The sequence below is a fragment of the Gambusia affinis genome, linkage group LG05 (genome assembly GCF_019740435.1).
Source record: "Gambusia affinis linkage group LG05, SWU_Gaff_1.0, whole genome shotgun sequence".
Lineage (NCBI taxonomy): Eukaryota > Metazoa > Chordata > Actinopteri > Cyprinodontiformes > Poeciliidae > Gambusia > Gambusia affinis.
Window position 1 is genome coordinate 16,574,241 of NC_057872.1, and position 12,338 is coordinate 16,586,578.

General features: G+C 38.5%; 1 protein-coding gene across 2 annotated transcripts; it reads left to right on the plus strand.

Moving 5' to 3' along the window:
* On the plus strand, positions 1 to 12,074 carry tmem67 (transmembrane protein 67). 2 transcript variants are annotated; one of them, XM_044117901.1, is made up of 28 exons: positions 1 to 292; positions 3,697 to 3,791; positions 3,926 to 4,016; positions 4,143 to 4,242; positions 4,579 to 4,642; positions 4,744 to 4,815; positions 4,904 to 4,966; positions 5,068 to 5,222; positions 5,336 to 5,444; positions 5,618 to 5,704; positions 6,551 to 6,616; positions 6,722 to 6,875; positions 6,962 to 7,082; positions 7,167 to 7,272; positions 7,417 to 7,473; positions 7,552 to 7,650; positions 7,728 to 7,826; positions 8,131 to 8,217; positions 8,394 to 8,493; positions 8,580 to 8,719; positions 8,803 to 8,943; positions 9,024 to 9,104; positions 9,186 to 9,302; positions 11,001 to 11,117; positions 11,193 to 11,300; positions 11,444 to 11,546; positions 11,631 to 11,773; positions 11,852 to 12,074. In XM_044117901.1, the coding sequence occupies exons 1-28, from the start codon at positions 91 to 93 to the stop codon at positions 11,930 to 11,932; spliced, it is 2,958 nt and encodes a 985-aa protein (XP_043973836.1). In that variant the 5' UTR covers positions 1 to 90; the 3' UTR covers positions 11,933 to 12,074. The 2 variants fall into 2 exon arrangements, with proteins under 2 accessions (XP_043973836.1, XP_043973837.1); XM_044117902.1 differs by having other exon boundaries at positions 9,063 to 9,104.
* Positions 12,075 to 12,338: the final 264 nt, after the last annotated feature.

Here is a 12,338-nt window from a genome sequence, read left to right on the forward strand (position 1 = left end):
CCAAATGATTCGGATCTCTAAAAAGACCCTAAAATCCCATCACCAGCTGAGTGAAGGATTGTGGGTAAAAAAGGAGGACCGTTGTTTACCATGGCGACGGGGACGCTACTGTTTATTAGCAGACACGGAGTTCTCCCATATTTTTCTCTTTTCTTATATATAAATCTAATTGACTGCCAGCAGTTTATCATTCCGTTTAAAGCGCCTTCAGATTGCGGCGCAGACGAATTCTTCGACATATCAAGTTTGTCGTGTTCCAGATGTGGTGCAAATCAGCGCAAGAGCTCAACAGGTCGGTTTTTATCATCATAATACACATCTTAAGCTGATTTCGGGCTGTGATACTAACCTATAATAAGAAATATTTTGCTATTTATACTTGAATGTAGAGTAATTTGAAATGTATGTTAGCGTGTGTAATCTAATAATCAGAGAGCCAATTATGTGAAGCTAAGAGCTGTTAGCTTCCTGTTGTTTCATGTTTTGAGGGGGAAAAGTAAAACATCGAATAAATGTTTTTAACACCATAAAGGGTAAATCTATTAAACAGCAGACGCAGCAATATCTGCCTGTGTTAGACAGTGTGAAAAGGTTTGTTTTGCTATATAGTTAGAATAAAATTAATAGTTTTTTGGGTTTTTTAAGTTTTGGATATACTTTTAATTTTAATCTTCTTTGTCCATCCATATTTACTAAAGGTTGAAAGATTTTAGGTTTCAAGCACCTTGATGATGATCCATGTAATTATGCAATTAGTTATTGTTAATTTTATTTTAGTTTGTTTGCGTGATATAAGAGGAAGGTCTTGACTGGGGCGTTTTGGAGTATCTTTACAAAAATATTTCAAAAATGAACACATTTCATTTGCTCCGAAAATGAACTGTGAATGAATGAATCATCTAATTGAATCTGTTCGAAATATACAGTGCAGTCTTACTAGATAGCAGAACCAGAATAAATTAAAAACCTAAGCTGTAGATTTTCAAAAACATTGGAAGACTTATGTTAAAATAAAAACAATATTTATAAAGAGTTAAGAGTTAAATTAATCATTGCAACAAAGTAATTCAACTGTTTTGGTGTTGGAATATTAGGATGTTAAAATTGAAATTACTAGAAATTACACAGTGAATGTAGTTTAATAAAGAATCTGAAAAAGCTATCAAAAGAAGAAATATGAAGGCATAACTTTGAAATTACAGAAGTAGAAAATAAAACAGAAAAATGTGATAGAAATACATACAGTGCATCAGAAAAGGAAGGATTTCAAGATAAACTCCCCCCACCTATAAATCTTTCCTGCTCCTTCTGGGTTTGACTTGTTAGAACTGACTTATTTTTGATCACCAAACTTATATTAGTCATTCACTGGTTATTGGCCGTGTGTGAACTGACACACACAGTTTGCTTTATTTAACATTTTGTAAGTTTTAAGGGGTTTCAAAACATTTCTTTTGCATTCACACAGTTGTTGACTGGATAACTCTTTGTCATCTTGCAACTCTATGTGGCCTCTGTTTATGATAACACAATTATCTTGGAGATTCGAAGCAGAGCACTTTCAAGGTCCTCTCCTATCAGTAGGTCTGTTCCATTTAGCTGCACACCTGAATCAACACAAACACATTTCCAGAGGCTGGCCTGCTCACAATATTAACATATTGCCAGTTAGGCTGCAGTGTGTGTTTAAGTCCAGCCTATTGTTTGGAGCATACATGGCCAAGAAGAAGAATATCGATTGTACTCTGATTACTTTGTTCTTCCCTTTAGCATTATGTGAAAGCATCCAGCGCTGTACAACTTTATATGTGGTCAAAAATAAATTAGACTTTGGCTTCTGACATCTAAAGATTGATTCCAGCTTCTTTCCTAGGGCTGCCAATAAAAGAGAAAAAGTGCTTTAACTATCTTAAAGCAGTTTCAAGTCATAAGGGTGTAGTCTCTCCAGTGTGTGCTGGAGGGACACACAGGAGAATATTTGGTATTTGAGCATATCAGTTTTTGCTCTTTATTTCTACAAATGCTGGAATAAAAGTGTTAAAGGCCGTTATAGGCTACTGCCAAAACAAGTGAAATCATTCCTCACTTTCATGCATAAAAGTACAGCACTGAGTAAATGAATAGGCTTGAAGGCTCAGAGCAAAAAGCATGTATGATTTTTGATTGGAAATAATAAATTAATCTTGGGGGGTTTTTTTTCCAGAAGTGTGCCTGCATTAAATGAAACCTATGATCATGATGGTTATAATTAAAGTGAAAAATGATTCCCTAGTTATTCAATCAGAGGTTCTAATTATTGAGAAGTTTGTCAAGAAATCTGGTATGTGAGTGTGAGATCTGTCCAGGCTCATGCAGAAAAACAGATCATAAAAGGCCTAAGAGACTGCCACAGCCCTGTATGTTGATTAATGATGATTACTTAATGTGTGTTCTTTGTATTTTAGTATGTTGTAGCAATGAACCAAAATCAAATAATCTATGGTTGCTGAAATGCAATGAATTGATGTTCTATGTAGGTAAATGTCAAAGTTTAAAGGATGCAGCTGCCTGATCATAATCAGATGACTTCCTGTAAGGAAATGTCAAGGTGTGGGTGAATGTCAAAGTTTAGAGGATGCAGCTGCCTGATCAGAATCAGATGACTTCCTGTAAGGAAATGTCAGGGTGTGGGTGAATGTCAAAGTTTAGAGGATGCGACCTTAACAAACAAGTTGCAGTTAAATGAGTTGTGATTTATGATGAAACAATATAAACAATATAAAAATAGTGTGAGTGTATGATCACTAATGTAACAGGGTGTTGAATAATAATCTGCTGTTGAGACATCAAGTGTTGAAACAGGGTGGAGATGAGAATAGTGCTGAGAGGAGGTAACTGGGAAAAAAAATAAGCTTATGGGAAAAAGAGGAACTGACAGCAGATGGTCTCTGGTGCAATAGATAATAAGCAATGGAAATGGGACTCATCATTTAGCCATTTTTCATAATGGCTGTCATGGCCAGAGCTGAGCTGGGCAGATGTTTTTTTTCCCCTAACTCTGCAATGTGCATTTCAAAATATAACAATGCATACATCTTTAACAGATATTTAAGTTGTGCTGTACTCCTACTCCTATCTCGTTAATTATTCTGCACTGATCCTACTTCTTTTTATTAATATTCAACGTATAGTTTTTGATTTTACTAAATATTGCAATCAGTTGCCATGTACTCCTATTTTCCTCATTCCTTTCTTTCTCATCTGTACTTTCATCACTCTCAGTCAAGTCTTTTCCTCTCTTAAGCCACCTCAGCTTTTGCTCCAACTTGAAGAAGGCTTTCTTCCTCCAAAGAGACGCAGGGACAACTCATCTCAATGACATCTTTTATTCATCTTTTTCTTTTCTTTTGATGAATCTCACCAGCTTGATTTTTTTTTGCGAGCTGTGTGCCAGTTGGGTGGAGATAGTGAATACATTCAAAAGTGTCGGATTTGCTGATTTAACATGACACTCTTTGACCTTTGGCATTTTTAACAGTGTCATTTGTGTCAGCTGTGAACATCTAAACATTTGGAATTAGCCAACAATTATTGCACACCAGTCGGTTCTGTGCAATGAGAACATTGCACACACTGATATTGCCATTAACACTTAGTCGTAACATATTGTCCAGCTTTACTCACTACTGCTCATCTGATTTTCCTTTTGTTTTGCAGGACTGAGCTGCATTTGCCAGACTGGCTACAGAACCTTAAATGTCTTCAATGATAAAATATCCATTTCTTGCGAGCAGTGTCCTACAGACAGACCCGTATGTAAAACAATTTTCTTCGATTTCTCCTTGTTTCAATAATATGAAAGTCCTGCAGCTGTGTCCAGTACAGATTTATCACTTATTCTCAATAGAAGACTGACCTTTTGGTGACTTACTGTGTTTGCGTACAGGCAGTGACACAAGATGGTTTTGGGTGCATTCGCTGCCCAAACAGCCTCAGTAATGAGGGAAAATGTCAGTGCCAATCAGGCTATATCCTGGGTGAGTTATTTACTTTTCAGTTTGATTTGCAGTAATAAGAGGAATGAAAAGGGAGTTGAATGTTATATGTTTTTAGGTAAGGACAGGGAGTTCATGGCTTTTTTGTTTGTTTGTTTTTTTTTCTAGTGGAAAGGGATATCAATGGAAATCCTTTGAATGATGCCAGATGTCAGGCGTGCAACAACAACAGCCCTGCTTTGTCTGTATCAAACATCAACAGTGACAGGTAAATGACCTGAACGTGAATTGTGATGTAGTCTGGAGCACTTTAATGCAGTGAATCTCGCTGCATCTTTTGTCCTGCTGAATAAATCCCTCTGCTGGCAACATGCTGTCTCTAAAGAGCTCCAGTTCTTTTCTTAAAATGCCTTGTGAAAACTTTTGAGTATGTTTGACTTCAAATAGTTACACTGAGCACAAAGTAATGAGGTGGGAAAGGAATCTGATGCAACATAACAAAAATCCAAAATGTGCTTTTAAGGCTCTTTATCTTAATCATTTACTCGTGGGGTTTGCGTACCTCATGGCTAAATTATCTGTACATTTTCAAATTGCCTTTCAGGTGTGAGAGATGTACGTCTACATTCACTAACACCTCCTGTGTGTGTGCGGCTCCTAATTTTCAAGTGAGTTCAATCATGTCTCTCTCTTAACATATTCAAACAACTTGTCTCATGTTCAGCTGTCAGAAGGGAATCTGTCACTAGTTTGCATCGTTTTTTTCCAGGAAGGAGGATTGTGTTTCCGTCCTGGAGTCCTTCCCACTAATGTGAATCCCAGTGTCAACTATGCTCAGTTGGTAGGGATCCTCGGCTCTTGGTTTCTCAGTTGTTGTTACATTTATCAGATTATTATCCACTCTGATTCATTTTTACTTTCTGTGTTAGAAATTCAGCATTCAGTCGGCCTGGTTTGTGGAAAATCTCTACTCCTCCTCAGCTGCGTGCCTCGTAATGAAAACACACTTATATTTTTTAACAAAGATTCAAACAATGATTGTTGAGATGAAGGATTAGCTCCTCTGCAGAAACATCTGATGTTCTCCTTGCAGGACCACTCCAACCTGACAGCGTGCCAGGCTCTTGGCAACATGTGTGTGTTGAACATGCACTCCATCGCTGGTTCCTCTACTGACGCTTGCGGCCTTTTTAACACCGTTTACAGATCAAAAGCTGCTCTGAGCTCAGTTCAAGAAATTGCTTATTGGTAATTCTGTTTGATTCATTTATTTGTTTTTCAGTTTTAGCAGTGTTCATAAACAGATTTGTCCAGTCTGAGCCCAGAGCAGACACCAGCAGCTTTGATTGTTTCTTCTCTAGGAGAGTTAATCTCCCGTGGCTCTTCTATGGAGACGAACCCGGGCTGGCTGGTCGCGTGCTTCAAACAGATCCTGTTCCCACGGTCTTCAGCTTCAGAGGAAGAAATCAGGTAAAACATGTTGACATTAAACAATAAGCGAATTAACCTCTAGAACCCGACGGACCCACCGGTGGTCCATCAGTGCAGAAAGGGTTAAAAAAAAAAATACATTAATAGTGTGTCTTGTTCATTACAGATATTTAGATAAAACTTTAAATATAAATGTTGGTTATTTTTGTCAGAACACCAACATTCAGCTGCTTGCTGCTGCCTATAATGTCAGGGGGGAGTTCCTGAGGTGGGAGAAGGTCGGAGGAAGCAACCTGCAGGTAAGATTTTAAATTGTCTGTGATCAAGCAAATAAGATTTGTGGCTTAGATCATCTCTTTTAATTCAGACTTCTGCACTTCTGCTGAGAAAATAATCAGATCAGATGTGTGTGTTTAGACCATAAGATGTTTTTTCAATGGAAGCTTTTTTTTTTTTTGTAAAAGTGCCAGGACAAATTATTGTTACATAGATGAATCCCTCATGAAAATGTTTATTCAAAGACAAATTTAAATGTGCTGTATGCGTATGTTCATTTCATACCTGAAATTACCTCTACAAGTCTTTCAGGTGCTTTCCTATGACGTTTGCATATGTGCCTGTTATTTTTGGAAAAACAATTTAAGCTCAACCAGACTGGAATGAGAGAATCTGACAACATTTTCACTATTCGCAAAGTGCAAACAAGAACTCTTGCTCTCTTTCAAAATTAGCTTTGGTCTTGCCACTCTTTTCAAAGGTCAGATTTCCATAGCGCACAACGAACCTTTGTCCTGTCAACAGACTCTCCCTTACTTTTCGCAATGCTGTTTGCTCGCTAATGTTTTCTAACAAACATCTGAGGTCTTCACTGAACAGCTGTTCTCCTAAAGTCAGCTGGCTACAGTGAATTTTATTTATGGGTTTTAGAGTGAAATGTTCCTGGAAACAAACGCTCACTACATGTTCAGTTCTCAAAGACCGTGTTCCATGAACTACTTTGTCTCAGTTGGTCATAAATTGTATAAAATTGAAGTTTTGACAAAATGTGCAAAGGTTCAAGGCGCATCGGTACTCACCATATGTAATTTGAACAGCTTGTGAAGACTTTATAAACCTCCAACAATTCTTCCTTCCCTCTCTTGTAGCTTTGTCCAGGATTAGCCGCCAAACAAGCAGCAGCCTTCAGCTTTGGAACCGCTTACCAAGAAAGTGTGAGTGCCTTCAACTTAATTTACGCTACAGAATGAGAACAAACCTATATTCTGTGAAACGTTATGTTCTAAACAGTTTTTGAATGTGTTCTGGTGTACGTTCAGTGTGACCTTTCAGTGACGGATCTGCTGGATTCCCATCAAGAACCATTGTTCTACGATGTTTACATGGACCTGGGAGGAGGAGACAACAGGAAACTTCTCCCCCTGCCTACGCTGGTCGAAAACCAACAGTACAATGGAAGATTCATCAATCAGGGTGAGATTTTATTAATTAAAGCATACAACTTCCTTCCAAATGAATGTTTGGATAATTTCAATATAAGTTTCTATTTTTTTATACAGATAGTATGAGAAACTGGTATCTGACTCGCCGAATGTTTCTTGTGGACACTTTGAGTGGAAGAGAGAAGAGCATAACATCCTCGCCTAAAGTCATTCGTGTTGCCACCAGTGTCAAAATAAGGTGATATTGAATGTTGTCATGGTTAAAATGGAAATGAAAATGGAGGAATGTGGAATGTACCGACGCGTTTCAATCCTCTGGTAGGTTTCAACTCGTTCCTCGAAATCAGGAGGGGCTCATTTTCCCCCCTCTGATGACTTTGACTTACACAGACGTTCTCATCACGGACAACAGTACTCAAACTGTGCCTGTGAGTACATTGCTATGTCGCACTATCTTACTTTTTACTGTACAAAAAAATCCAGATGACCTCTATCAAAGCCACTGGGTTTCCATTACACATTTTTTTGCGCCTCAGGTTTGGGAACTAATGCTCTACTGTGTGTGTTTGTAGATAACCTTTGCTATGGATTATGAGATGGATCAGACAGAGGCTCATACAAAGACAGATGTGAGTATAAGTTGGGCTGAAACCATGGCAACAAATCTGTGTATGTAACTGAATAATAGTCACCCTTGGGTCACACAGACTGCTCTTGGCATCTTGGGCGGGTTGGCCGTACTCTACTCGCTCCTCAAGACAGTCAGCTGGAAGAGGAGGATCGCTTCGCCCATCATTGATCTGGAGGTACGTTGCCGACTGTTGAAGCGCTGTAAAAAATGACCGCCGGGCGTTCATGTGTTTCTGGTGTCTGTGTTCTCCAGACGATGCTGAAGTTTCTGTTGTTTTACTGCGGTGATCTGGCCAATGTTTTCTTTATCGTCACGGTGGGAACTGGCCTTTACTGGCTCGTATTTTATAAGGTGGGTCATAAGAATTGTTTGTATTTTTTGTTATTCACGCAGTTTCAATCCCATTTGTGCCGTCGTGTTCGTCTCTATCATTACTTTCACTAGCCTGTTTTTGACAATAATTTCCACAAACTTAACTTCCACTCTTTGCATGATCTTTTATCCTTCTTGCTTTCCATTTCTGCATTCTTTAGACACTAAAGGCAAGTTATTTTTTACTCTGTGTTCTTTCATGACCACCTTTGTTTGTAAAACAGATTCAACTCTGGTTGTTTTTGCAGCTTTTTTCAGACAAACTGCCTCTGTGTGTCTACAGGCTCAACAGTTTGTATCTGTGCTGCTTCCGCTCCCCTCTCAAGAGGAGCAGTTTGTGATGTACATTGGTTGTGCCTTCGCTCTCAAGGTCAGATCACTCTGTAATCTGTAATACAATTTTTAGTAGTTTCCAGGTTATTTGTATTTCCATTCAGCCATCCAGTGTCATAGGATTCATATCTAAATCCAAAGTTTAAAAGTTTTAAACACATGTATCATATTGTGCACATAATAGTGTATAACAGTGTCATGTTTTGCATCCAGGCTATCCAGTTTCTACACAAGCTGTATATGCAGGTGTCAGTCGATATATTTCTTATAGACTGGGAGAGACCACGAAGCAAAGGGAACAGGACAGTGCAAGGTACCAACACAGTTACTCTGTTCTCACTACCTTAAGCTAGTTATTCAGTGTTTTTCTTCCGTTGAGCTTTTTTCCTGTTGTTTTAGCTCATGGGGACAGTAAACTTGACCCCTCCCCAGTCAGCATCTGGAGGACCTACTTTGTGGCAAACGAGTGGAACAAGCTCCAGACCATTCGCAAGATCAGCCCCACTTTTCAGACCATGGCTGTGCTCTTCTTTCTCGAAGTACATCCTATATGTTCTGTTTGAAAGATTCTGACGGTAACATGTCTGTTTTCCTTATTGCTATTACGCCATCTTGTGTTAAGGTGCTGAATTTCTCCAACCTAGCTTTGAGAGACCCTTGGTCAACGTTACAGCGCTCCCCAGAGGCGTACACTCCTCCTTACAGCCTGATTCTGCGCTACGGCCTTGCTGCCACACTTTGGCTCTGCATTGCCCTGCTGCAGGTAAATGGCCACCATTTCATTATTAATTATTGAGGTGTTTTGTTTTAGCTGTAATAACCGACAGATGCATGTGCCTGCAGGTGATATTCTTCACTGTATTTTACGAACACTTTGTGCAGGACAAAATTCGTCAGTTTGTGGATCTCTGTTCTGTCAGTAATGTAAGTAGTAGCTCCTGTCTTTTTTTTTCCTCAATCAGTAATAATTTACATAAAAGGGTTTTATTCTGTTATCCCGCGTAGATCTCTGTGCTGCTGTTCTTCAATCGTTGTTTTGGTTACTACATCCATGGACGCTCAGTGCATGGACACGCAGACACCAACATGGAGGAAATGAGCAATAACCTGAAGAGAGAACGTGTACGTACAACAACAGTGAACCTTGTCATCTTCCGTTTTTATTTGCAGTGCTTTGCAGGAGGGCTGTTGTAAACAAATATTTTAGTAATCGAGTAATCTATCGATTATTCTTACGATTAATTCAGTAATCGGATAAAAGAAATTATAAAACTGATAAATCTAGCATAACACCAGTGTTCCTATCGGATATCAATATCAATCCAATTTTTCATTTTTGAACTTCCCGAACAGTTATCTTTATGGAGTTTAGAAAACTAACCTGTAACAATAATAGCTCACTTTCTAAGTTAACTTGAAGAAAAGTTGTACAAAGATCTGAAATTCTATTCAATTAAATAATAAAGAGGCAGGCTCACAGATACGCTTGTAAAAAATGTCTATGCTCCAGCTTTTAGTTTATGTATTCATCTTCAGTCAGTTTAATAGATGAACTCTCACCTGTCAAGCTTTGGGTTTGAGAATACGGAAAATACCCCCTGGAGTGGAGGGGCTTGAGGTGGTGGGGGTAGGAGGTAAACGAACATAAGATGGGGGTGGAGAGGAGGAACTAGACCAGGGGACAGACGGATGTGATTTCCACCACCCGTTTGTTCAGACCGGGATGATATGAAATTTATTGTGCGGGTCGTCCGTAAAGCTACACTTACACTATAAGCATCAACTACTCAGCCGCCCGCCGTGTTCAGTCTATCTGTTCACCTGTATGAATACTCCCGCAGCGCTCTTCCCACCGTTCACTTTGAACCAGCAGCTCCCGGAGGAGAAAGGCTGCCGTACTCCAGGCATCGCGTCAAGTCATTTTAAGGATGCTTATTGGTCCCTCCCAAAAACAATAAAAACCAGGGCATTATCATCAATCAATAAAAATCCCCACGCGCCAAACTTGAAAATTGAACGTTATGCCACTAACATTTGCATTATTCAACAACTCAGAGGTACAAGTCAGAGCTACGCCTATCGCAAATAATGGTCCGGCCAGGACATGGTCCTCTAAATAATAAAACATAAATTAATGAAGCTTCAAGGCAAGTACATTTTTCTCGAGGCGTTTTAATAATCGAGGTTCACAAATCATTCGAGGAACCGTTTCAGCACTACTTTGCAGAAGTCCCACATTTCAAATGAAGTTGCTTCCAAGACACCAAGTCTTCTTGGAATCCTTCAAACTGTTATTGGACAGCATTCTGCACTTCAGACTGTTTACAGTATCAAAGATAATATGGTTCCATAGAATCAAACAATATAATAAAGACTTGTGAAAGTATTAGTACCCCTCTAACCTTTTTAAGTTTTGTTGCTCAAGCACTACAAAATAAAGTAATGTGTCAATGTGAAGTAGATGAAAAAAGGAAACATTTGGTTTTCAGCTATTTTATTAGCAAATACAAATCTGAAAAATGTGGATTTACATTTGTATTCAACCTCTTCTGTGTTTACATGCCTTAATGAAATCTGAAGTGATATAATTAGTAAATATATCATAAATGTGTAAATGCAGCTCAGCTGTGAAGGCCTCTTATCATTTACACAACATTGGTGAACATGAAGACCCAGACTTACTTCTTTGTGATGGTCTTCCGCATTAATCCCTAATTCTAAATAGAAATGTGTGATTATCATATCACAAAATATGAAAAAAAGACTTAAGAGGGTTCAACACTTATGGCTGCTGCTGTATTTCTCTTCTTGTGCCTGTAGGACTCACTTTGTGGTCAGCGGGGTTTGGTTCCCAACTCTGACATTCAGACCTTTCAGGTGTCGGTCACCAACCGTCTGAGGCAGCAGTATGAACGAATACAAGATTCTCTTAGCAGGGTATGTGATCACCGCTATCACTCTTATTCTTTGATATAAAACAAAAACAAAAAATCTTTGACTCTTTCACTCCAGAGGAACAGGCCGTCACGGTTGATGGATGCATCTACAGCCAATCTGTCAGATCTACAGTTCAGAGCGTACAACACCATGAACCACTTCCTGGGATCCATTATTGACCATGTTAGTACAAACATCCGGAAATTAGCTCAGTCTGTGAATGTAACCTTGGATCACATCTAATCTGATTCCGTTGTTTGTTTTGTAGATACTGCAAGTTTATTTGATGCAAATCTTTGTTTTCTCATGCTGGATTGTTGACTTAGGGCCATCCTGACATGGACTACATGGTGAAGGAAAAGCTTATGTTGGAGCGAGTTATAGGGATGGAGTTTATGGAACCGGCTGATAAAAGCTACTTTTACAGTGGTAGAAAAAAACTCTCCTTATTTTGTTGTTTACAGATCTTTGGATGTGTGCATTTATAATATACCACTGCTCTCCTCTCTACAGATGAGGCCCACTCCTTCAGTAATGTCCTCTTTTATGGAAATGAGGCCACGCTGCTGATCTTTGACATTTTATTCTTCTGTGTCGTTGACCTTGGATCTCAGAACTTTGTGCTAGCAGCTGTTCTCACATACCTTCAGCAAATGGTTGGTGTTTATGTACTTGTAGTGTGTTATCTTCACCAAAGTAAAAATGTACATTAAACCAAAATGTATTTATTGCAGATATTCCGCTTCATCCGTAACACTCTTGGGAGAAGGAACCTTGCCAACAAAACGCTGGTGGATCAGCGGTTTCTGATATAGACCTCTTCGGTGGCAAAGATGTTTACTCCTCACTTGTTCTGTTCTCGTTAAAAGAATCTGTTCACTGCTGATTTTAACGCAAATGTTGTCTTTTTGGAAATATTTCTATGGTTTTATATTGATTAAATTGTTTTATATGAAACCTGACTGGAGTTTTGTTTTTATGGTAAAGTTCTTTCTTTCTTCCTTCCTCTTTGTTTCTTTCTTTCTTGTTTTCATTTTTCTTTTCTTTGTTACATAATAAGGATATGAACATTTAAATATAATTAGTTTTTATTTAACATCAATAGCCATTTATAGGACATAATAAAATGTCACTGTGAAAGCCAAATATGTAGTATCTTTTGCTTTTTTTAATTACCTTTTTCTCTCCTTTCTATTTATTTTATTTTGTAGCATTAAAATA